General features: G+C 46.9%; 1 protein-coding gene across 9 annotated transcripts in view; it reads right to left on the bottom strand.

The window, feature by feature from the left end:
- The window catches only part of PPFIA3 (PPFI scaffold protein A3), a 966,668-nt gene that overhangs the window by 291,735 nt on the left and 649,664 nt on the right, over positions 1-25,269 (bottom strand). For all 9 annotated transcript variants that reach the window (XM_085616258.1, XM_085616264.1, XM_085616259.1 and 6 more), the window contains 3 exons: positions 5,180-5,355; positions 892-989; positions 283-458 (listed from right to left, as the gene is read on the bottom strand). In XM_085616258.1, coding sequence (XP_085472384.1) covers positions 283-458; positions 892-989; positions 5,180-5,355 — 450 coding nt within the window. The remainder of the gene's footprint in view (positions 1-282; positions 459-891; positions 990-5,179; positions 5,356-25,269) is intronic.

Here is a 25,269-nt window from a genome sequence, read left to right on the forward strand (position 1 = left end):
TACTGTACCAAAGCGCAAAGGTTTGTGTGAAACACGCAGCCTTTGCGATCCTATACACTGCACTAGCAGAAGAGCGATGGGTAATTTACCCAGCAGTACAGTCCTTGTCTGTGCCAATTGGACTCCACAAAGAGTGCTTCGTCCTATCCACTGTGCACTGGACACAGTCCGGGGGTTGGGTCCCACTAGACTTCCTGAAGCTTCCTTATCTGTACCCTAATCTGTAGGTGAGTCACATGCCTTGTGAACAGCAGTTCTTCCTCCAATCCGCCTCCAACTTACCTGTGTGTTTTGTGTTGGTATCTGCAACAGGAGTGCCAGGTCATTGCAGTCAAAGGTGTCATCAAGTGCTATGAGGGCTCCATGGACTCCACTCTCCTGCAGACTGTTGGCGTATTCCTTCAGGCCTAGAGACTGCACCCAGCACATGACGCGCTCGTTAGACCAAACCATCACATCTGCAATGAAAAGAAGTAAGACAGCATGGTCATACCAACCATCTTACAGCTATTAATGCTCCCGCTGTAACTTGCACCCTGACCAAGCAGTCTGGCCAGTCAGAATGTTGTCCAACAGAGAGTTCAGCCAACACATAACAATCCAGACTCTCCCAAACTCCTAGCCAATCAATTATTGCACTTAAATTCACCTCATTCCTGCTCAACAAAGCTCTCTTTCTCACTCTTGACAAAAATGTGCCAGTTTATCGACTGCTATTTTTGTGCTGACCCATACAAAACTCTGTCACAACTCTTCAATACAGCCGGTTCCATTGCCCAGAGCTATGCCAGTTAAAGGTGACCAGTGCACCTCAGCCCTGCCCTTTACTGTCACTTTTAAGTTCAGTGCCGAGCCTCACACACCTGTCAGCACACCCCACCTTACAATTACCTGTTAGCTGATTCTGACTATCTTCTCGTCGTCTCTCCAGCTCCTTTCGGTCATAGTTCAGTTTCTTGAGGCACATGATGCCATAGTGCAGACTAACTCTGAAACAGACAACAAAAATTTCAGTTTTCCTTTGCATCACTCCAGCGTACACACCAGTTGGCAGACACCGAATATTTTAGATACTTGCAAGTCCGACACTCCCTCCAATCGAACCTTACAGAGGGAACATCGCCCCCCCAGAATCCTCTCCACTGGAGGATAGATTGCTTGACGGTTACCTGCCAGATAAAATATTCTCCCTTACATATAAAAAACTTATAAATAACACTAAAGACCCCCTAGGGCCACTACGGAAGTGATGGGAGAGGAATGGGTTGGAGCTGTACGACGAGGAGTGGCAGGAGGCAACAGCCTCACAACGGGAAGTGGCGATTTCATCTAGATTGTGCCTCGTCCAACTAAATATTTTGCACAGAGTCTTTGTCTCGGGACCCAGATTAGCACAAATGGGTAGGGCGACGGATGGACAGTGTAAGAGACTGTGTGGTCAAGAGGGCTCATTAATGCACATTATATGGGAGTGACGGTGCATCCAGAAATATTGGAAGAGGGTGCATGTGAGCGAAGTATTGGAACTCGTGATCAGGCCTGAAGTGAAGAGGTGTCTCTTAAATGTGTGGGAACCTACAGATCTTAAAAGTAAAGATAAATTATGGGCAACCCTGGGTCATATGGTAGCAAAGAGAAATATCGCAAGACTATGAGGGGCTTCAACATCACCGAAGCTCAACGCCTCGAAAGCAGATATGGACTGGTGCATGGTCAGGGAAAAAATGTTGTATGCGGCTGCCCTAAAAAGTGGACTATGATCTGGGGCAAATGGAATGCCTATCAAGGGCATATATGTGAGCCTCCTGTTCTCCCTTCCCTAGATGATCCAACGTCACCATGATTGGTATAACTTATCATGCCTCACTGCAAAAGTGTTTTGTAAAATGTAATTGTAACCGCTATCTCTCCAAAAGACTGCATCCTGATGTATGTAGTTATGTGAAGCTGTGATCATCTAACGTTTAGTAAAAAGAACTGAAAAAACACAATGTCAGTGTTCTCGCACCAAAACCACCTCAACATATGCTCTATAAACGGATTAGAACCTCTCACAAACCAACTACCAAAGTGACTCAGGAAAGCACATGCGCTCTCTCTCAAAGTACTCCAGTGAGTAAGTGAAACCTACTGTACGGTACCACAGCCAGCTGGTACTGGGCTTCTTAGAGAATTTTTTTCCTACTTGGAGACATTGGCTCAGATTCTGGTGCAGAACCTTGTACTGTGCAGTAGAGGGATGGGGATAGAATTTGCACTTCAACTGTAAATCTGGTCAAATTAAGAGCATATTATGGTGCTACTTGTAAAAAGTGCCCCTTCTTGACATGGTCCCCCCCCACCACCACCACTTTTTGCCTGGTACATGATGTGATTTCGACTGGAAAGTGCACGGGGTTCCTTATAAACAGGTCCCCAGTATCAGTGTTCTTTCCCAAAACTGTACAATTTTTCCCCCAATTGCCAAACATTTTGGCACCCCATGTAAGTCCTTAGTAAATGGTAACCTGGTACCTAGGGCCTGAGGTACTAAAGAGGGCCCATAAGGGCTGCAGCATGATTTCTGTGAACCTAAGGGACACCTAACCAAGCACACGTAAGACTGCCATTGCAGACAAAAGTAAAAACACAACATGTCACACATCCATGTGTGCCATATCTCCTACCACTACATGTCATATTTGTTAGTCACCCCTACAGCAGGCCCAACAGCCCTAAGGCAGGGTGCTAAATATTACATCTGAGTGCATACCTGAATGAGCAGATATGCCCCAGTGCTGGCCAGTCCTATAACTGCCAGTACAAGTGACCAGGGAAGTCATTTTAAAACATGTGCTAGACACTGGTGAAAACAAGTTCACCAGCTGCATGATGGCTTCACTGAAAAAAGGGATGTTTGGTATCAAACATCCCTTATTGGTAAACCCACACCTGGCACCAGAGATGAAGATCATGACAACCTAAGAAGAGAGCGGACACTAAAGAGCCGCAAAATCAGAGAGGAGAGAAGAAGCAGCTGACTTGGTACCAACGCTACCAGCCTGTCTGCATCCCGCGTCCACAAACTGCACCAAAGTTGGCTCGTCCTGCAGCTGTTGACCCAAGAAACTTGGGAGGTCTGCCTGCCTTAAAAAAAGACTCAAGATCTCCCATGAACATTGGCTCTGTTCTGTAGAAAATTCACAAGAGAAGGCTCTGTGGCCTCCGGAACCGCCAAAACCCAACACTTTCAGCCACCACTGCACCCGTCCCCTTCAGCCCGAGCTGAAGTGGGCCAACGGTGCCAACAGGGTTCCCCAGTTTTCCAGAGCTTGAGCCCATAGTGGTTTCACCCCTCCTGGACTCCCTTATGTCGCCTGCAGACTCTGCACACCAACCCCCTCGACCGCGACTGCTCCGGTAAGGAAAAACTTGACGCCTAAGATCACCTATGCACCTGTAGCTCCTGGGCCTTGGAGAAGAGGACCAACGGTGTCCCCCCCCATCCCCGAGGTTCGCAAGCCTTGAGCCCACTTGCTGGTTCATTTCAGCTGGCTTCCTAGCCAGAACCTGCAGCCTCTTTTTACAGTGACCGATCCTCATTGAAACGCATAGGCCTCCCGACGCTGACTTGCACCCTGGCTACCCTCGTACTGCTGGTGTTGTACTGCTGGTGCTGCCTTGGACCTTCCCACCACTCACCTTAAGTCCTGGAGATTGTTCCTGTAAGTCGATGTACTGTACCTGTTTGCAGAACAACTTACTCATTCCACAGGATAACATTGCAGAACTCAGAAATTGCAGTGACCACTTTTTAAAGTGGAAAGAATTTATATTTTAAAAAAGTACTTACCTGAACGATTTTTTTCTGAGGTCTAAACATATCTAAAGGTACTTGGTATTTTTTATAAATTAGTGTGGATCTCCTTCTTCAATCGTGCGTGTCATTTTTTAATCATTGTGTGTATTTGCAAATGTCTTTCACTCTTTTGTGTTAAGCCTAAGGCTGCTCAACCACATCACCCCCTAATAGAGCACTTTGGGATTGCATCGCAAGCCCCTGTCCACTCATAAGGGACACCCCCCCAGACTCTTTACATGGTCAATCAACTTCCAGCTCTCTCAACTACTGTTCGTGCCTCTCAGCCCAATATTGGTAGTGCCCTAAGGCATAAAGTGGTGATGAACTTCTTTTCAGGTCAAATAGCAATGTATTCCTTTGTAACCTTCTGCAGCGCAAACAGATATAATTCAGTAACAATGGGGGCTGCTTTTACCCAGTTCCACTTCACTCAAGATTATTTTTGAGCATATGACATTTCTGCAGGTAATGCATCTCGAACGTGAGCCGAGTAACAACAAGGACCCGAGTCTAAATTATAGTACCAGGACACATGGGCAGCAGTCGCAGCTTAAATATTCCAACATGGTCAAAACAATTGTAAGGAAAAACAGAACTGAGTAAAAGCACCTGCAGCCTCAAATGCGCCATTAAAGGTACAAGTACAGTTTCCTTTCCGCAGCTAACTCGGTTTCAAGAACACCTGTTCAGAAACACATTTGATATCCGCTAATTAGATGTAGATCCGTCTTCCAGAATACCCGTGTTCCATGCACACCCCACCATCATACTGAACACAAATGTCATGGCAATCTGAAAGTGCCTGTTAATGAACTCAGAGTGCATGTTTCACCTAAAAGTGTATTTACTCGTTTAATTTGTCATACAGTACTTGGAAGGGTTCATCAGATTACATTTTTATTGCTATGATAAACATATAAAATACATAGCATGGAGCCCCTCCTTCAGTGGAATGCAGTGGCTGCTGAGCAAGAAGCCTTTCCTACATTTCCAAAAGAGACTAGGAACTCCCAAACTTCATCATAACATATAGCACACTGGCCACCCATTTATATAATTTTGTGTTTCCCAACAAGATACCTCAGTGACTTTGTGCCCCATGAGGCTACAATTAAAGTCAAGCTCCTCTCTTTAACACCCTCAATACTTCCTTGCTAATAGTCCCTCTGCCTCAACCTTTGCCACCACATTCAACTCAAGACTGGTCTCTCTTTTAACACCAATTATGAACTCTGAATGTATTTATATTTCTTGTATGTGTCCTTCTTTACCAATTTGACGGTGCTCAGAGGCAGGACCAATGCCTCTCCTGGTCTATAACTAGTTCAATAAAAGTACCTGTGAAAGCTATCCACCATTTTCAGTTGTCCACGGAGTTCCTTCTTGTTCAGGTGATCTAGCATTCGAGCATCGACCAGTGACTCCATAAAGTAGCTGCGATACTGTGGAAGCCCCAGGCTGGGAAGCCAGTCGTTACCCACCCATTCGTGGTTCATGTCACCATAGGCAAGGATCTAGATAGGAAAAGGAGAAGAGTGAGAGTGGAAGATTATCTAAAGCACATTATCAGGCACTGACCACAGCAGTGTACATGGACATGCATGCTGCAATGCATTTACAATGGCTATCCCACAACCTAACCCGAGAGGACAGATGCAAACAGGCCCACTTTAAAGGTAAGCTGAAGGAGCTTCTAGTTCAGCTCGGATGTAGTCATATTCAGTAAGCTCTGACTGATCATTGGGCTCAGTGGAATGGCGCATAGTGATAGCTGGAGGGCTGCATGTCAATTTAAGGTACACCTGATGAGAAGGGGGGGGGGGGGTGAATTTGGCAAGGCACTTGCTTGGTAATGTAATAACTATATACTGATCAAGAAGTTGAATAACGTTATCCAAATTCTACACTACAATCTCAAACTGCAGAGGAAGAATACCCTTGTACAATCTGTCATGTTGCTCCCATTAGGGATGATCCTGTCCTGTTCCTGCACTCGGAGGTTGTTCCCTGAATTAGCAACACCCAGATGCACGAAAAACAATGAACCTCATGAATGAAACACTTTTACTATACAGCACGCACCATGTTCTTTAGGAGGGAAGGTAAATAAGATCTAGGGAGGTGCAGTGGTATTATGCATATAACAATTATGACTTAGAGGATGAAATAAAGAAAATCTGCTCTAACTAGGTGTCATCAGGGTACTTTTCCTCCTCTATGTTGGTCGTTTTCAGGTAATTAACTTTGTTTTCCAGTAGGCAGGTTCTAGATTACATTTAGACTCTCATTCAAACTGCAGAAACTCCAAAATATATTTCAGACTCAAAATATATAATGAGCCCCATGACAGTAAGTGAATATTCTCTTCTCACCATTGAAAACAGTGATTTGGATGCAATTCAGCCATTTGTGAGGACTGACGTCTTGCTACAGTACTATTTCATATGCAATGATTGGTGCCAAGGTGGCCTTACTTACTGCACTTCTCATAGAGCTTCTGCGTGGGCATTAGAATAGTCAAATCACTCTAGCAAGCAATAATACCAAAACAAAGAAATTGGAACAAAATGAACCGCCTCTCTGTAGGCTTCCATGCTCAAGGGTAGTTGAATGCCAACATGCCATTAGCCAAAGAAAATAATTTTTCTACACTTGCACTATCATCAGTTAAGATATTCTACTCACAAATTCCTAAACATACATGGATCCCACCATAACAGGTCTGTTAGCAGCCTGTATGCTAAGCTGCTACTGCAATTATCAATATACTTCAGCTTGGAAAAGAAATGTAAAACCTACTTGGTCAGTATCCTTTTTCATCTTCTCTAAAGATGTATCGACTGTGGGCCCTAAAAGATGCTTTGGTCAAAAGACTGATTAAGAATAGTGGATTGCACCTCCTGTTTGAATTCGGAGATTCGGAGCCAGGCACGCCTGCGTAGTAAAACGCTGGAATTAATAGCAGGAGATGCCGTATCAGCCGCATCCAGGGCACATTTGATAGATGTGTTGGTTATTAATTTACCCTGCTGTATAAGGTCATTAGCTTTGTCTTTATATTGGTCAGGAAGACGTTGCATAAGCTTTTCAAGCTCGTCACAGTGAGCTCTGTCATATCTAGCCAACAAAGCTTAGGCATTGGCAGTCCGCCAATGATTTGCAGCCTGTGACGCAATACGTTTCCCGGATGCGTCTATGAGTCTAGATTCCTTATCAGGAGGAGGGGCGTCGCCTGTGCTTTGTGAATTAGCCCTCTTGCGTGCATTAGACACCAAAAGAGAATATAAAGGGACCTGACCTTTGATGTACACCGGGTCATTGGGAGCTGCCTTATATTTTTTGTCCACCCTGGTGTTAAGGATCCTGGCTCTGACGGGGTCTTTAAACACTTCTGGTGCATGTTTTAGCATGCCTGTTAGCATTGGCAGGGTGTGTGTGGACTTTTGTGAGTGTGCAAATGTTTCTAATAAAAAGTTTTCCTTGAAGGGATCATAGTGTAATTGTACCTCGTGGTATTGAACAGCCCTATTAATTAGTTGAAGACACACAATTGATGGGCGGAATGCAGAACAAATCAAAACATTCACCCCCAGTCAAGAGATCTGGGTTAAAATCATCATTCTTTTGCTCACCATGCCACCCCGGTTTAGACCTGGCCATATGCAAGTCAGTCTTGACCCTGTGCCTCATGGGAACAGTCCAGCCCTAACTGCCAAGCCAGGTCCTCCCTGGACCAGAAACAAGCATCCTGGGACGGTTTCTGGCTAATCAGCCGTCATCAGCCAGGCTAGCTTGAATCCAATGGCAAAGTGAGCAAGGAAACCACGTCTGGGCATACCTTGCCAACTTAGGGCAAACAAAGCAAAACCAAAGGGGATGATGGACGTAGTGTTGAACATTGGAAGCACTCACCCCCAGTCAACTGATCTGGGTTTAATCCATCATTCTTTAGCTCACTCCGCCACCCCAGTTCAGACATGACCATATGCAAATCAGACTGACCCTGTGCCTCATGGGAACAGTCCAGCACGAACTGCCAAGCCATGTCTTCCCTGGACCGGAAACAAGCATCCTGGGACCGGTTTCTGGCTAATCGGCCGTCATCAGCCAGGCTAGCTTGAATCCAGTGGCAAAGTGAGTAAGGGACCCACATCTGGGCATACCCTGCCTGGTCTAACCTGGGGTGGCATGGTGAGCAAAAGAATGATGAATTCAACCCAGATCTCTTGACTGGGGGTGAATGTTTTGATTTGTTCTGCATTCTGTCCATCTATTGTGTGTCTTTTGCTTTCTCACCCAAAGTGCGCCAGGTATGCCCAGACGTGGGTCCTGGGCTCACTGGGCCACTGGAATCAAGCTATCCTGGCTGAAGAGGGGTGAAACCCCGAAACCGGTCCTAGGATGCTTGTTTCCGGTCCAGGGAGGACCTGGCTTGGCAGTTCGGGCTGCACTGACACAATCATGGTTCATCAGCCACCACTGCAGATCCTTTGCAGTTCCCTCTGAGATTTGGACCATGTCAGATAGAGTTCCATGATGCTCTGCCTACTGGGCCTTCAGGTTACACTGCAGAGCCCGCATATTCCAGCGGACATGTGTCACCAGCAGGATGCAGGAGGCCATATGGCCCAACCGTCTCAGTCAGTGTCACTAAAATCCAGAATAGAGGCTGAAACATCGGTGTCATAGCCTGAATATCCTAGACTTGCCGCTCGGGAGGATAGACGAAACTGCACAATGTTAATACAGCTCAGATGAAAGGGAGCGTCGGAGAGGGAGTCAGGTTTGACTTCAGCACGTTCACAGTAAACCCCAGTGAGTGCAGGAGGTTCGCCATAATCTAAAGGTAGGAGATGACTGCCTGGGGCAAGCCCACCTTCAGCAACCAATCAACAAGGTAGGAGAAGACGGAAATCCCTGACCTGTGCAGATGGGCTGCGATGCCCACCACCATTACCCAAGGAGTGCTGTTAGGGCCTAAGGGGAGCACAGAGAACTGAAAGTGCTCATGGCCCACCGTGAACGGCAGATACAGTCTGAGGGCCGGCAGGTTGGGGATGTGGAAATAAGCGTCTTGCAAGTCCAGCTCTACCATCCATTCTCCAGGATCCAGGGTAGACAACACTTGGGTGAGGGTCAGCATTTTGAATTGCTCCTTTTTCAGGAAGAGATTGAGAAGGTGCAGGTCTTGGATAGGACGAAGACCTCTATCCTTTTTGGGCACCAGAAAGTAGTTGGAATAGCAATGTTTATGCTTATGTTTATGAGATTTATAAAGCGCTCAAATACCCATGGGTGTCTTGGCGCTAAGGACGGCAGCTTGAAACTTATACCAAGGAGTCTTAGAGTGAACAGCCATGTTTTCCTCATTTTCCTGAAGGTTAATAAGGATTGGGATGATCTGATCTGTAATGGGAGCGAGTTCCAAAGTTTAGCAGTCGCAACAATGAAACGTTTATCACCCCAAGAGGCAGTTTTAGTGCGTGGCACTGTGAACAGGGATGCCGTAGATGAGCAAAGATCCCGGGCTGGAATATAGGCTGCTTAATCTCTAATCAGAAACTGAGGCCCTGTGTTGCGGGATGTCTTGTATGCAATACACAAAGCCTTAAATATTATACGACTCTTCACAGGGAGCCAGTGAAATTTCCGAATAACATGTGATATAGGCTTATATTTAGGGGTTCGCGAAAGCATCCTAGCAGCTGCATTCTGACTGGTTTGCAGCTTATGAATAACCTTATTTTGGGCGCTCAAAAGAAGCCCATTGCAGTAATCAATGGTAGACATGATTAGAGTGTTGACCAGAGTTTTTCCTGATGTCAGGGGAAGAACTGGTAGTATTGTTTTTATCATGCGCAGTTTATAAAATGCAGCTGAGACTACCGAATTGGCATGAGGTAGAAAAGTGAGTCTATCGTCAAATATGACGCCTAGATTCCTAACTTTAGTGACTGGGGGCGGCGGAGGACCCAGTGACAGCGGCCACCAGGTTGAAGACCAGGCAGGGGATAGTTTACCGAAGATCATGACCTCGGTTTTATCAGAGTTCAATTTAAGGCAATTGCTGGCATGCCTCCTTGAAATTTTGCTGCTACTTCCTCTCCATCATTGTGTATTGTCAACACCAACTGAGTGTCGTCGGCATATGAAGTAAGGCCCATCCAATCACAACCTACTTCTGACGCCAGCACCCTTGGGGAAGAGAGACCGCAGATCTTAATGGAGCAAGAAGAGATGGTCCTCAGTCAACCGGTCGTAAGTGGGTGGGATGGGCTGAGAGAGTAGCTCCTTCGGATGATCTGTAGTACCCATCGGTCTGATGTTACTGACCGTCAGCAGGAGAGGTGATGGCATATTCTGCCTCCCACTGGGTGCCAATGATGGTCTGAGGGTGGACTAAAGAGGCCTAGAGCCAGCGGCTGCAGGGGGTGGATGGTGGACTGACCTTCCCACTGGCCTCCTGTCCCACCTTGTCGCTGCGACCCACGCCCTCGGCCACAAAAAGGCTGGGAAGTCTGCTGGCCGTGGTGGTTGGAAGGGTATGGGCGTGGCTGCAGACCCCTTTCATAGCCACAAAAGGAAGGATATTGAACTTGTGTGAACGAGGGACCATAGACAACCATAAGAACCTGCCGTAATTATGCTGTCCTTGGAGAGCCTGAGCGCTGAATCAGCCTTGCCTAATAGGTGAGAGCCATCTAAGCCATGTGTGAAGCCTGGACATTCCCTGAAAAACCAGATGTTCTCAGCCAGGAGTGTCACAGCAAGGCCACTGACAATTAAATCACTCTACCTAGTGAGTTGGTCATGTCAAGTCCAAATCTGATGGAGAACGTTGCATCTCTCCCATCAACAACAGCGTGAGAGTGTATGTCCCGGGAAACCTCCGGGACTATGGGCAGCACTTGGAATCCCAAAGAGTAAAGGAATAACGGCCCAATAGGCAAGCTATGCTCACCGACCGCAGTGCCAGGCTGGTGGAAAATAACTTTCTCTTACCGGAGAAGTCCGCCTCTTGGATTCCCTATCCAGCGGAGTGGTAGGGAACACACCATGGTGAATGCGGGATGAGGAGGCTTGGACCACCAGGCTCTCCGGGGTAGGGATGCTGGCTAAGGAAATTGGGATCCCCAGGAGCAGGGCGATGGTGGTGGGCAATCGTCCTATACACAGGAGCCTTGGTGCAGGGCTTGGATTAGGCCCCAAGTAGGACGTCAGTAAGGGCTTAATTAAACAGGAGTAAAGGTTCTGAGGAGGAAACATCCGACTGAAGCACCTCCATTAAAACCCTAGTTTTGACTGCCACGGAGGGCAGGTTAAGGTCCAGGACCTCAGCAGCGCTGCGCACCACCATAGCAAAAAATACACCCTCCTCCATAAGCACAGTAGGAGGAGAAACCAGGGTAGTGTCGGGTAAGGTGTCTAACCCACTGGCCTTACCAAGGTCCTTCAACTGGTTCTTTTACATAAGGGTCCTCAGAGCCCTCCAGAACGTCCCTCTCTTCAGGCCTATCCATTAAATAAGGCACTGACTCTGCTCGGGGGAGGATGCCCTCGGTCGGCGCCGACAAACCCATCCGACTCTGTGTCAGAATCGGGTACGATGGGGATGGCGCCGCCTAGGGGAGTCAGTGGCATTGGGGGCGCTGACACTGGAGCGGGTACTGAGGAAGGTCTCCGTCTCGCTGCCAGCTCTGAATCCACTGATGGATCCTTGGGGCTAGCTAGACTGGTGCCAAGGGTGAACCCGCTGGCGTGGTTCCAGTAGGGGCCCCACCCATGCCTGTGGGGCCCAAAGGTGCTCCAGAGGGGCTAGTCTGCCTAAAAATGAGGCGCATGACCGTATATAACTCCTTTAAGAAGGCGGGGGTCTCTCTGGCTCTGGGAAAATCAGGCAATAGCAGAGAAGACCCAGGTCAGACCCGACGACTAGCAGGGGCCTGGAGTATTGATGCTCCCTCATCTCGCCGGGACAATGTTAACAGATGCGAGGAAGTCTTAGAGTACTTAGATTTCTTCGACTTCTTATGCTTGTGGGACTTCCCCAAATACCCCAATTGTGACGACGAACATCGGGAAGGGCTCTGTTAGCGGTCCTGGGACCTCCCACTTTAACGGGACCTTGAGTGTTGCAGAGTTTGAAATCAGCCGGCTTCTTAGGTGACATCCGTCACACCAAGAGATTAAATCTCAAAAACGTAGACAAAAAGTTGAAAATGTCCGGTAGCTCAATCCTGATCAGCGCTATCTGGGATGGAAAGGAACAAACTGAACTGAAAGAGCTGTCCTACTATGGATTCTGACCAACTGGGCCAAAGTACCCCTTCAGCACTTGGCTCTCAGGAATTGCGTGGTCGAGAAGTCCATGGCTTCCGGGAAAGGGGGGGAGCAAGGGGAACGGGTGAAGGATACAAAGGAGTGAACAGAGGCTCACAACTCAAAAAGTGCATAGCTGCAGTAATAAATCATAGCAAGCAAAATACTCACTTTTATGAAAAAGAGAAGCATTTTATTTCTACCGCCACACAAAGGAAAAATACGACATTCACAAACAACTGCACAACCTAGCAATAGTGATTATTCCCTATTCACTACTGGTAACATCCAGGGAATGCCTCACTAGTAGTCTGAATCGCAAGAATCCACTCTGACGTGGTTCTGAAGTCAAAAGTGTTCCAGCATGGGTGGGCAACTCTTGACATCAAATTCCCCTGAGGCCGACTGGCCAAATTCAGTCTTACCTGCACCTCCGGGCTTTTGGGGTTTAGAGTTCCTTAGCATGTACCTTCTGCTGGCATCTGACCAGCAGCAGGTGGTTTAGGTAAGTTCATTGCATGCATACCAGGGAGGCTGATCCCCGTTCCTTATTACAAGCGGTTGCGATCCTACAGCAAAAGAAGATACCTCGCGACTCCTTGTTGCAGGTTAGCTGTTTGTTCTCTCCCATGATGGGGGGGAAGGTGACTATAACTTCCAGTGCTGATCCCTCATCTGAGGATAGGTGTGTGGGGATTCCCAAAGCTCTGACACAGTACATACCTCTGGCTAGGTCCAGTGACCCCTTCTGGCATACAGTGTCACTGCGTCTCTACTGTACATGGGCACCGACCTGCTTGGTTCAGTAGGGGTCTACACGGCAGCCCATCCTGGCACATGGGGTTACCGATCCTCAGTTGCACGGGGCTCCAGCCTGATCGGCACAGTGTGCAACAAAGTTTACGTGTGGTAGACCCTTTTGTCATACGGGGTTACTGGTCCTTAGCTGCACATGGGCTCCAGCCCGATCTGCACAGCGTTCATCGTGACCCACTGTACGACAGCCCTACATACGGGGGTCGCCAACCTTTTCCTGCACATGGACAATCAGTGAAGCAGCCATTTCCTCACACCTTGCAATGAGAATCCATGACTAGATACCCCACTGGGCCTCCATCCCCTCAATTCTCTCCTCCTCCACACAGGGAATGATGGTCTTGGAAAGCAGACAGGCGATGGTGCTCCAGGGCAGATACAGATGGTCTTGGATTCTCTAGGTGATGTCCCCTCACCCAGCAGGGACCAGCAGGCTTTGGTTCCTTGGTCACAGGCAGAAATCCTGCAGAGCTTCCCCTCCTCAAACAGTCCGTTTGGCTGCTTGTGAGATGACAATATTTGGGGTCTGAAACTCTCCTTTTTATAGTCCATTTCCAGACACCAAATGTGATTTAGAGTCAGAGTCTTTGAAGTTCATGTTGGGAGTCTGCTTCTTCTATTCAATTACATGTGTATTACTAAAGCATGTGGCTACCCGAAGGCTTTCCAGCTCTAGCCGAACCACAGTATGGCACCTAAGCTGACAAGGGACCATATGATGAAGTCTTAGTTGGAAAAGAGCCAGGATTTGAGGTGTTTCATAAACAGTGTCTCCTTATCTATTCTTCTCAGTTCTAAGGACAATGAGTTCCATAGTTTAGGGATAAGATAGGTGAACAAACGTCTACCCGATCGAGTCCTAAATTATTTGAGGCACCTTCAGGAGTCCGGTAGTAGAAAATCTCAGCGCTCTGCTAGGGGTGTATGGTGTCAACAATGCCCAAATCAAGGAGGGTCCTTTAGAATGAAGCCCTTTATGTGCTAGGAAGAATGCTTTGAATTTTACTCGTTTCTCACAGGGGAGCCAATGCACAGAGTCCAAGGCATTTTTTTTTCCGAGGTATATTTTGGGACACTGAGTAGTTTCCATGCTGCCGCGTTTTGAAACGACCTGGAGTCTTTTGGTTATGTATTTCGGAGACCATCATTATAGGAAATTCCCATAGTCCAGGCTAAAGATAACTAGGGATTGGATCAAACTCTTTCTGGAGGAGATAGGTAATAAGTCTAGAATTGTTCAGAGTGTTCTAAGGATGGAAAAGCAGGTAGCAGCGAGTTCTTTTTTTTTGCTTGTGCATCCATATAGAGGGAATTGTGAAGCCAGCCACATTCCCAGGCTTTTTATGGGAGAAGTAGGGATTGTCAAATTTCCAAGAAACTCTGGCCATTCGAAAGTTGGTTGAGGATAGGGGTTATTGCCTATAATCATAATCTCTGTCTTTTACTCATTTAGTTTATGACTGCAAATTGCCATCCAACTAGCTACTTTTTTTCTAAACTGGGAGACAGCTACATGTAGTTTGCTCCTATTCCAGGTGTAAGGGAGACAACCAGTTGTGTGTCATTGGCATCGGAGACAATTGCCAGACCGAATTCCTGAACAATGACAGCTAGAGGGCTCACATATAAGTTAAAAAGTGTGGGGCTGAGGGCAGAGCCCTGAAGTACCCCAAACTTCAGAGGGAACTGTCCGAATGACAAGAATTACCACAGACTAGAAATGTTCTGTCTTTTAGGAAGGAAGTGAACTTATTTACACCATCATCTTTTATTTCGGCGTCCCTCATTCTTTGTGAGTATTTCATGGTCACCCGTATCAAATGCCTCACTCAAGTCAACGAGGATGATGGCGGCAGATCCTCTCTGGTCCAACAGCATCTTTAGTTTCTCCTTGACTGTTAAGAGGGTGGTTTCCGTGCTGTGTTGTGGGCATAACCCTGTCTGTGTGGGGTGGAGGAGAGCGTTTTCTTCAATAAATATGGAGGGACTTTAGTTAACATGTTTTTCTAAATCTTCCCTGCAGACAGATTTGCCTATAATTCCCGAGGCATGAGGGATCAAGACTATTTTTAAAAAGAGGTTTAACTACAGCATCTTTCCATGCAGGGTCAACAAGTCAAGTGGTGAGAGACAGAGAAGATCAAATAGTACATTTAAATGTATCTTAAAATCACATAAAATCATCCATAAAATCAGTTATTTGCAGCAGATTAAAAAAATGTGCTCTCTTGTTGGAGTGCAGTAGAGCTTGTGGCTCAGTGAAGTGTCCACTCTTCTGCCCTTTTCTTCCTCTTGAAAGCAGTTTGTCACAGCAGGAATAACTCCAAAGCAGATAGCTCCACAACACAGTCCATGGGAGTGACTAGAGTTCACAACTGGATGTCAGCCACAGTGATAAGTGTATCAAAAGGTTAGCCCAGGGCCCAGCCCTACTCTTTATGATTCTCTTATCAGCCCATCGTCTTCCCGAGATGTGCCCAGGCCCCTTCCTCGTCATCTCTCACTGAAACAAAGAGCAACTTTTGAAGTGTACAGGGGAAGGCTGGCTCTCGCTTTTCCTTTCCTCCATTTACTGAACTTAGCTGCCCTTTGTGAATGAGATATTGTTTGGGAGAATCCAACTAGGTCTTTCTTCTCTCGCTCTCCCTGGGTGAAAACAAATGGTTAATTGAAAAGCCAAGTCTTCAGCTTCTTTCAGAATTTAAGAGAGGAGGAGGTTCTGATGTGAAGTGGGAGGTCATTCAATGCTTTAGGAGTGATGTAAGAGAACACTCGTCCTCCAGATCTGGTTCTGTGTATGCGTGTGATGTGCGCAGGTAGGCATTCTGCAGAGCAAGGAGTCTGGGTGGCTGGTGAAAGGAGAAGCGACTGTTTAGGTAGGTGGGGCCTTAGTTGTGTAGTGTCTTGAATCTGTGCGTGAGGGCTCTGAAATGATCATGTTTGTGTTTCAGGAGCCAGTGGAGCTCCCCGAGGTGTGGTGTGATGTGATGTATGAAAGGTTGAGGATGAGTCTGGCTGCCGCATTCTGGTTGGCTATCTTCTGGTGAGTTGCATGGGTGCCATTTGTAGATTTTTCTCTGTATCTTCAGGGTGCGAAAGTAGAATCCAGTGACGGAGTTGACTTGTTCAGATTGCTTTTGATGATGATTCTAAGGTTCCTGGCGTGGGTGCTGGGAGGGGGTCCGAGTTCGGATGACCACCAGTTGGGGTCCCATTGCCAGGTGTTCTTGCCAAAAATCGCTACTTTTGTCTTGTTGTTGAGATTGACACAGATGGCTTTCATGCAGTTAGCAACTTTGGTCATGCAGGCAGTGAAGTTGTTTTTTGTTTTGGGGGTCTAGTGCGAGAGGGCCAGTACAAGTTGCATGTTGTTAGTGTAGGATAGGATGGTGTGTGCGCAGATGACGTTGGCCACAGGTATCATGCATGTGTTGAAGAGGATGAGCCTAAGCGATGAACCTTGAGGCACTCCGCAGAGCAGTTTGTTGGCTTCCAAAGAGTAAGGTGCCAGACTAAACAGATTGAGTTCTATCTGTTAAGAAGGAGAAAATCCAGTGGAGAATGTGTCCTTGGATGCTAATTTCATGCAGGTGCCTGATGAGGATGTGGTGTGAGACTGTCAAATGTTGCAGAGGTCCAGGAGTATGAGGCATGCAGTGCCTCCTTTCTAAAAGATCAAGAGAATGTCTGTGGCAAAGAGTCTCATTTCTGTTCTGTGGTTGGGCCTGAATTTGGACTGTGTGCGAGAGGAGTAGAGGTTGGAAGAAAGACCAAAAGACTAGTTATCAAGAATGAGAAATGTTAATTTAATATGTAACTGGAAGAGCAAGATCTCTTGTGGTTGCAGTTGACATCTAATAGTGGGTATTCCCTGGAAGTGTTTGAACATTGAAAAGAACCTGAAATGCATGCTGGTCGCAGCAATGGATTCAAGTAGCTATGAACTTAGTACTGTAATTACTTGGTTAGAGTGTGCATTTCACTTGGTTTCTGTTTTATGTTTTTTGTTTAACTAGGTGTTAAAACAATATTTCTACTGATCAAGGGAATACGACTTTTCCTGAAATGTGCAGAGGTAATGTTAAATATTAATGCCAATCAATTTCAGAAAACCTGCATTTAAAGTTTAGAATATGGAATTGATGGATTAAATAATATTGAATGTTAAAATAAAGAGAATCAGCTTTGAAAATGGAATTGTGTTTCTGTAGTGTGTTTGTTCAGCACACACTAACTCTGGGAAGGAATATGCTACTTACCAGTATGCATCTGTTTTTGGCATGTAGAGCTGCAGATCTACACACTTTTGCATAGATCGCTATCTGGTGTTGGGCCCGGATGTTTGCAGTTTGTTTTTCCTCTTGGAAAGTCTTTGGAAGTCACGAGGTCGGTGACTCCTCCTTTGGATCGTATTGCGCATGGGCTTCGGCTCCATCCTCAGATTGTTTTTCGCCAGCAGGGAAAGATGGAGCGTAGTAACAGTGAAAAAACCCATGTGTATTGTATCTAAATAAGATAGACTGGAACAGATACAGGTAGCCGGGGAGGCGGGTGGGCGTGTGTAGATCTGCAGCTCTACATGCCAGGAACAGATGCATACTGGCGACCACCGGTATCTGTTGCAGTGGTTTGAAATAATGTTTTTAGTACAGCCTGGCCCACACTAGCTTGTTGCTTGGTTTGCACATCTACACAATAGTGTTTAGTGAAAGTGTGCGGTGTTGACTATGTAGCTGCTTTGCAGATATCATCTAATGGGATGTTCCCTAGAAAAGCCATAGAAGCCCCTATCTTCCGTGTAGAATGGGCTATAGGGGGAACAGATATCGTTCGTTTTGCTTTGTGGTAGCAAATCTGGATGCATTTTACAATCCACCTAGCTATCCCTGATTTTGAGATGGGGTTGCCCTTGTGTGGTGGAGAGAAAGAGACAAACAGTTGTTTGGTCTTTCTGAAAGGTTGTGTTCTTTGTATATAGTAAAGTAAGGCTCGTTTGACATCTAGCGTGTGTAGAGCCCTTTCTGCAACGGTCTGAGGTTGCGAGAAAAATACTGGTAATTCTACAGATTGGTTTAGGTGAAAAGGGGAAATGACTTTAGGTAGGAATTTCGGGTTGGTACGGAGAACAACTTTGTTCTGGTGCATTTGAAGAAAAGGTTCTTGTATGGTAAGTGCTTGTATCTCACTGACCCTTCTAAGGGAAGTGATGGCTACAAGGAAAGCTGTTTTCCATGTGAGAAATTGCAGTTCGCATTTATGCAAAGGTTCGAAGGGAGGCCCCATCAGCCTTGTGAGAAAGATATACAAGTTCCACACAGGTGAGGGTGGTACTCTGGGGGGAATTATTCTTTTTAGGCCTTCCATGAAGGCTTTAATGGCAGGTACTCTGAAAAGTGATAGGTGCTGCCTGTTCTGTAGGTAAGCTACAATTGCTGGGAGGTGTAGCCTAATGGAGGTATAGGCTAGATTACACCTTTGTAGGTGGAGTAAGTAGCATAAGATGTGTTGTATAGACACGTCTAGAGGATTGATTGTGTTGTTATGGCAATAAACAACAAATCTTTTCCACTTGGCAGCGTAGCAGGCTCTAGTGGTAGGGCGTCTAGCTTCTCTGATGACGTTCATACAGTCAGGGGGAAGGTTTAGGTATCCGAATTCTAGGATTTCAGGAGCCAGATCGCAAGGTTGAGCTGAGCTGGGTCCGGGTGTCTGATCTCTCCATGGTTCTGGGTTAGGAGGCATGGTGAGAGGTGTAGCTTTTGGTGTGGTACTACCGAGAGTTCCAGCAGCGTGGTGTACCACGGTTGTCTGGCCCATGTTGGAGCTACTAGGATCAGTGTGACGGAATGCTGTTGTAGCTTTCGCACCACTAATGGAATTAGTGGGAGAGGTGGAAAAGCGTACGCAAATTTGCCTGACCAGTTCATCCATATCGCATTTCCTTTGGACAATGGGTGTGGGTATCTGGCGGTGAAGCTTGGGCATTTTTTGTTTTCGTGGGTGGCGAAGAGGTCTATCTGTGGATGCCCCCACATTTGAAAGAACGGATGAAGAACCTGTGGGTGAAGTTCCCACTCGTGGATCTGTTGTGTCTGTCTGCTGAGCAGATCTGCCATGGTGTTTTGGACTCCTGGGACATGTTGGGCTAGGAGAAAGATTTTATGTAGAATTGCCCATCTCCATATGCTCTGTGCTAATTGAGAGAGCTGTGGAGAGTGTGTGCCGCCTTGTTTTTGAATATAATACATGGCCGTCATGTTGTCTGTGCGAATGAGGACTGCCTTGCCTGAAATCCGTGGGTGAAAGGATTTTAGGGCTAGAAAGATTGCTAGTAACTCCAGATGGTTGATATTGGGTAACTTTTGTTGAGGCGTCCATGTGCCCTGCACTGTGAGGTGTAATAGGTGAGCTCCCCAGCCGTAGAGCAATGCGTCTGTTAGTATTATTTGTGGAACCGGGTCCAGGAACGGTCGACCTTTGGAAAGGTTTGTGGTGTTCCACCACTGAAGAGAGCGATGGGTGCGACCGTCTACCAACACCAGATCTGTCAGTTGCCCTTGGGCCTGGTTCCATTGGTGCGCTAAGCACTCTTGGAGTGGACGCATCTGGAGTCTTGCGTGAGGTACTATGAAAATGCAAGAGGCCATCATACCTATCAGTTGCATAAACACTTTTGCTGGAAGGGAGTGTTGAAGTACGAATTTTTGTCGCAAAGCCTGAATGCTTGCAATCCTGGACGGATTGGGGTAGGCTATTGCTTTTGAGGTGTCTATGGTGGCACCGAGGTATTGTTTTATGTGGGATGGTGTTAGCTGGGACTTTTGGTAGTTCACCGTGAAGTCTAGTTGGTGAAGTAGTTGTATTGTAGTGGCGGTGTGGTGTACACATTGGTTGTATGAAGTGGCTTTTATCAGCCAGTCGTCCAAGTATGGGAAGACATGAATGTGCTGTCTTCTGAGGTGTGCCGCCACTACCGCTAGGCACTTGGTGAATACCCGTGGTGCTGTTGTGACTCCAAATGGGAGCACCTTGAACTGGTAGTGTTGTCCGTCCACTACAAATCTGAGGTACTTTCTGTGAGCATGGTGTACTGGAATGTGGAAGTATGCGTCTTTCAAGTCCAGTGTAGTGAGGAAGTCGTTCTGGGAGAGGAGCGGAAGCACCTGCTGAAGCGTTACCATGTGAAAATGGTCTAAGTGTGTGTATGTATGTGTTTAGGGGCCGGAGATCTAGAATAGGTCGTAGAGTCTCGTCCCTTTTTGGTATTAGAAAATATAGGGAGTAGACCCCTAAATTTTGCTGACTGACGGGAACTTGTTCTATTGCCTGTTTTTGTAGGAGGGAGATTACCTCCTGCTTTAGTAATGTGGAATGTTCTTGTGACATTGGGCGTTGCCTGGGTGGAATGTTTGGGGGGGTAGATGTTAATTCCAGGCAGTATCCTGACCGAATAATTTGGGTCACCCATTTGTCTGAGGTTTTGGTCTCCCAGACATGAAGGAAATTTTGAAGTCTGCCCCCGACCGGAGTGGGATGGTCTGGAGGGAGCGGGGGGGGAAGTCATTGGGTAGGCGGTGTGGCAGAGCGGGCGGTATTTGTTTTGATATTGCCTCTGCCCTTATTATTGTTGCCCCTATAGCCACCTCTTTGATAGCCCCTTGTGAAGGTGGACTGAGTGAGGGATTTGTAGGAAGTGGACGCGTTATCTGAGGAGTAGCCTCTAGATGTACTCCGAAAGGAAGAGCGGCGAAAAGAGCGCCTAGGAGGGTGTGACTGTAGGGCTCCCATGGACTTCGCCGTATCGGTGTCCTTCATTTTTTCGAGGGCCTCATCTACCTTTGGGCCGAATAGGTGTTCCTGGTCAAAGGGATGATTCAGGATGGAGGCTTGTACCTCTGGTTTAAATCCTGATATTCTTAGCCAAGCATGGCGACGGAGGAGGACGCTAGTATTAATGGCCCTGGAGGCTGTGTCTGCTGCATCTAAGGCACAGCGTATAGAGGTGTTAGTGATTGTCTCACCCTCTTGAATTAATTCATTGGCACTAGTTTTATATTTTTCAGGGAGGTGGTGCATTATGTTTTCCAATTCATCATGATGTGCCCCATCGTATCTGGCCAATAGCGCTTGGGTGTTGGCGATACGCCATATATTGGCTGCCTGTGACGCAGTGCGCTTTCCTGATGCGTCCAGTAGCTTTGACTCTTTGTCAGGTGGTGGTGCTTCGCCTGGGAATTTGTTTTTTTTCGTGCAGTGGAAACCACTAGGGAATCTAGTGGCGCTGGCCCTTTGATATAAGCGGGATCTGTGGGGGCAGCTTTGTATTTCTTTTCTATGCATGGGTTAATGACCCTGGCCCTGACTGGGTCCTTAAAAACCTCTGGCGCATGCTTTACCACCCCCTTAAGCATAGGTAGTATGGATGTAGACCTATGTGTGGTATCAAATGTGTCGAGGAGGAAATCCTCCTCCACTGGGTCAGTGTGCAACTCTACCCCGTGATAGTGTGCCGCCCTTTGAAGTAGATGGTGAAACCCTAATGAGTCTTCCGGTGGAGATGGCCTGGAAGGGTAAAGGTCATCTTGTGGGACGTCGGGAATGTCATGGGTTATTGTAGTCGTCCCATGGGTCTGGGGATCCTGTAGGGGTGGGTTCTTGGGGCACATCCCCTCTATCGTGATATGGGTCCCCCTGATCATCATCGTCTGGAGACGGGGTCGGAGAGCGATGAGGTGGGGGTGGAGGAGGCGGAGGTGAAGAGGGTGGGGGAGGTGGGGAAGGTATTCTGAAAGGAGAGGTAGCAGAGTCCTTCCTCTTTGGAGGTGGAGGTGGAGCTGGTTTGTCCAAATGTCTCTTTTTGGAAGAGAGTGCCAGATGTTCAGTTTTTGGATCCCTGGTGAGAGTTTTTTGTAAGGGATCCGGTGTAAATAGTTCCTGTGACAGTGTTTGGTCCGTCGGCGCCAAAGTTTTCGGGGCGATGACTTTTTAGGCTTGTCCATGCCAGTTTGGTACGGAAGCGCTAGGTTTCGACCCCGAGGGCTTCGGTGCGGAGCTCGGTGTCGAGGTAGAGGCTGGTTTCTTTTTCGGTGCCGAAGTGTGTTTCTCGGCACCGCTGGCAGGCTGGCTCGAGCCCGAGCCACTGGAAGGCTTACTTGGCTTCTTCACCGGGCCCGAAGGTGGGGTGTGTGAAGCAGTGTCTCTGGTCTTGCTTAGGCCCGGAGGCGAAGGCACGACCCTCTGAGCCGGAGTGATGTCTTCCACATCTGAGTCGTCGGCCTCGGAAGCACTGACGAGGTCCTCTTCGGTGGGCTGCTGTCCCAGATCTTCAATGTCGTCTCCGAAGATATCGACTGGAACGGAGGTCGAGGAGTGTGCCATGTTTCTTCTGGCTCTTCGGTCCCGAATAGTCTTTTTCGATCTGAAAGACTTACAGGCCGGACAGTCTCGAGCCTCGTGTTCAGGGGAGAGGCAGAGGTTGCATACCTCATGAAGATCGGTGTGGGGAATTTGGACCCACATCGAGGGCACTTCTTGAATGGAGTTCTTTCCATCAGCCAGGACCGGAGCTTGGGTAGGCCCGAAGGCCGCCGTCGACGACTGGAACCGAAGATTTGTCGATGAGAAGGTGCGTTGATTTGAGATCGCGATCGAAACAATACCGCGATGCGAGGTGCGGATTCCGCTTCGATCGTCGAACTGGAAATGTTCGGAACTGGAGCGCGAAGATTACATCCGAGCCCGATGGCGGAAAAAAACAATCTGAGGATGGAACCGAAGCCCATGCGCAATACGATCCAAAAGAGGAGTCACCGACCTCGTGACTTCCAAAGACTTTCCAAGAGGAAAAACAAACTGCAAACATCCGGGCCCAACACCAGATGTTGATCTATGCAAAAGTGCAAAAGTGTGTAATCTGCAGCTCATATGCCTCGAACAGTAAGTTTTGGGAACATTACTATATGGTTTGGAACTACTGACTGGTACCTTGAAAGGAAAGGCAATTGAAATACCAGGAAGTACCCACAAGTCATACTACTGCCGAGACACCTCCCACTTAAGGGTATCCAAGAAAAATAGTGACTGCCCCGACTCGGCTTAGAAAGGCCTTCTGCCATAGTCCCTACCCCTGCAATGCCCATCACTTCACCTATTACAAAAGGCAAGAGGAACAATCGCCTTCACAAGAACATCAAACATTCCACATCTGCCCTCAAAAGGGAACAGATTAAAACTGAGGTCAATGGGAGCCCTAGCAAAGGGACACTCATAGATCATGGTTCGATCTGTTCCTGTCGCAAGCACTATGTCCAGACACACAAGTGGGGCAGCGTTTTTATCAAGATAGGTGGGGGAATGCATGATGCTAGGTATTTTGTGGATTCGTCACAGAAATGCAAGGAAAATGTGCAATACTAGGCAAAGTTTGAGGTTTGCTGGGCATTGTGGGTAAAAACACCTGGATTCCCTTGGGTGTCTAGTTTTCAGAAATGTGTGGGTTTGGTAGATTTTCCTAGGTGGCCGTCCATCTCCAGCCTAAAAAATACGCTGCTACCCCCATTGCCAAAACAGATCATTTTTGTTACAGGAAATATTGATGTCTCCACTTCGTATTTTGGGGCCTTTCCAGTTGCGGGCACTAGGACTACCCATACAAGTAAGGAACCATTTTTATTGGGAAACATGGGGGAATGGTAGGTGGTAGTAATTTTGTGGCTCTCTTCAGATTCCACAACTTTCCATCATACAAATGTGAGGAAAATGTGTTTTTTTAGTCCAGGTTTGAGGTTTGCAAGGGCTTCTGGGTAGGAAAACTTGGTCAGAGTCAGAAGTCACCCCACCCCCCGATACCTCTAGGTGTCTAGTTTTGAAAAATGTGCAGGTTTTCAACGTTTCCCTAGGCAATGGCTGGGCTAGGGCCTAAAATCCACAGGTAGCCACATTGTAAAAACAAAATAACAGGCTCTGTTTTTAGTGGAAAAATGGATGTGTCCCTGTTGCATTTTGAGACCTTTCCTGCCGTGGACACTAGCCCCCCAGCACAAGTGAGGTACCATTTTTTATCGGTAGGCTTGGAGGAATGGTTGGAAATTTGTGGCTCTCTACAGACTCCAGAACTTTTCTTAACAGAAATGTGAGGAAAATGTGTGTTTTGAGTCAAAATTGGAGGTTTTCATGGACTTCTGGGTATGAAAACTGGCGAGAGCCAAGCAGGTCACTCACACCCTGGACTCCTCAGGTGTCTGTTTTTAAAAAATGCACAGGTTTGCTAGGCTTCCCTAGGTGCTGGCTAAAAAATCCACAGCTATCAACATTACAAAAGAAAGGGTCAGTTTTCAATGAAAACAATGTGATGTGCCCATGTTGTGTTTCGAGCCTTTTCCTGTCATAGCCACTAGGCCTACCTACATAAGTGAAGTACCATTTTTATCGTCAGACATGCAGGAATACAGAATATTAGAACATGTGTTATAACCAATTGTATTACCCTGCGTTTGTTCCTTCCAAATGTAAGAAAGAAGAAATTTCGAAAAAATGCCCTCTAAATCACATGCTAGTATGGGTACTCAAAAATTTAGAGACGTACAAATAACCACTGCTCCAAAATGGTGCATCTAGTCTCCATTTCAGAAATACATAGGTTTCCTTGACAACTATTTTCAGTCTTTATATTTTACCAAATGAATTGCTCTATACCCGACAAACAATGAAAAACCACAGCACGATGGAGTTCACTTGTTGGCTGTGGGTACCTCAGGTACTTGGAAAACTAACAAATCATATATATCTCCGTAACCAGAACGGTTTAGAGGACATCATGGAATATTGCTTTTGTAAATCAGCCATCGTGACAAGAAGTTACAAATGAAAACATTGGAGGTTTTCTTAATACTAATTTTCAATACTGTTTTATTTCAACAGTTAGTTGTTTTGGAAAAACCTTGAGGGATTTACACAAATGACCCCTTGCTGAACTCCGAATACAGTCTACTTTTCAGAAATCTATGGGTATCACCACGGTTTCTACCACAAACTGGAAGTAGGTTGAGAGTACAAAAATTAGGAAAAATGTCCGCCTCCTGAGGTAAAAATTTGTTTTTTTGATTTAGCGCTGCATGTTCTTGAAAGCTGGGATAATGGTGACTTTCGCAAAGCAAACCCTTCGTTGGTGCCAATTTTAGGAGAAAAAAAAAAACAGACACTTTTTGCAGGGCATTTTATTCCTATTTTCCCACAAAATCCCCCAAATGTAGCCATATTTTGTCTATTTTCCAGTCCCCTCCAGGGGAATCAAC

This window comes from Triturus cristatus, chromosome 7, assembly GCF_964204655.1.
Source record: "Triturus cristatus chromosome 7, aTriCri1.1, whole genome shotgun sequence".
In the NCBI taxonomy this organism is placed as follows: domain Eukaryota; kingdom Metazoa; phylum Chordata; class Amphibia; order Caudata; family Salamandridae; genus Triturus; species Triturus cristatus.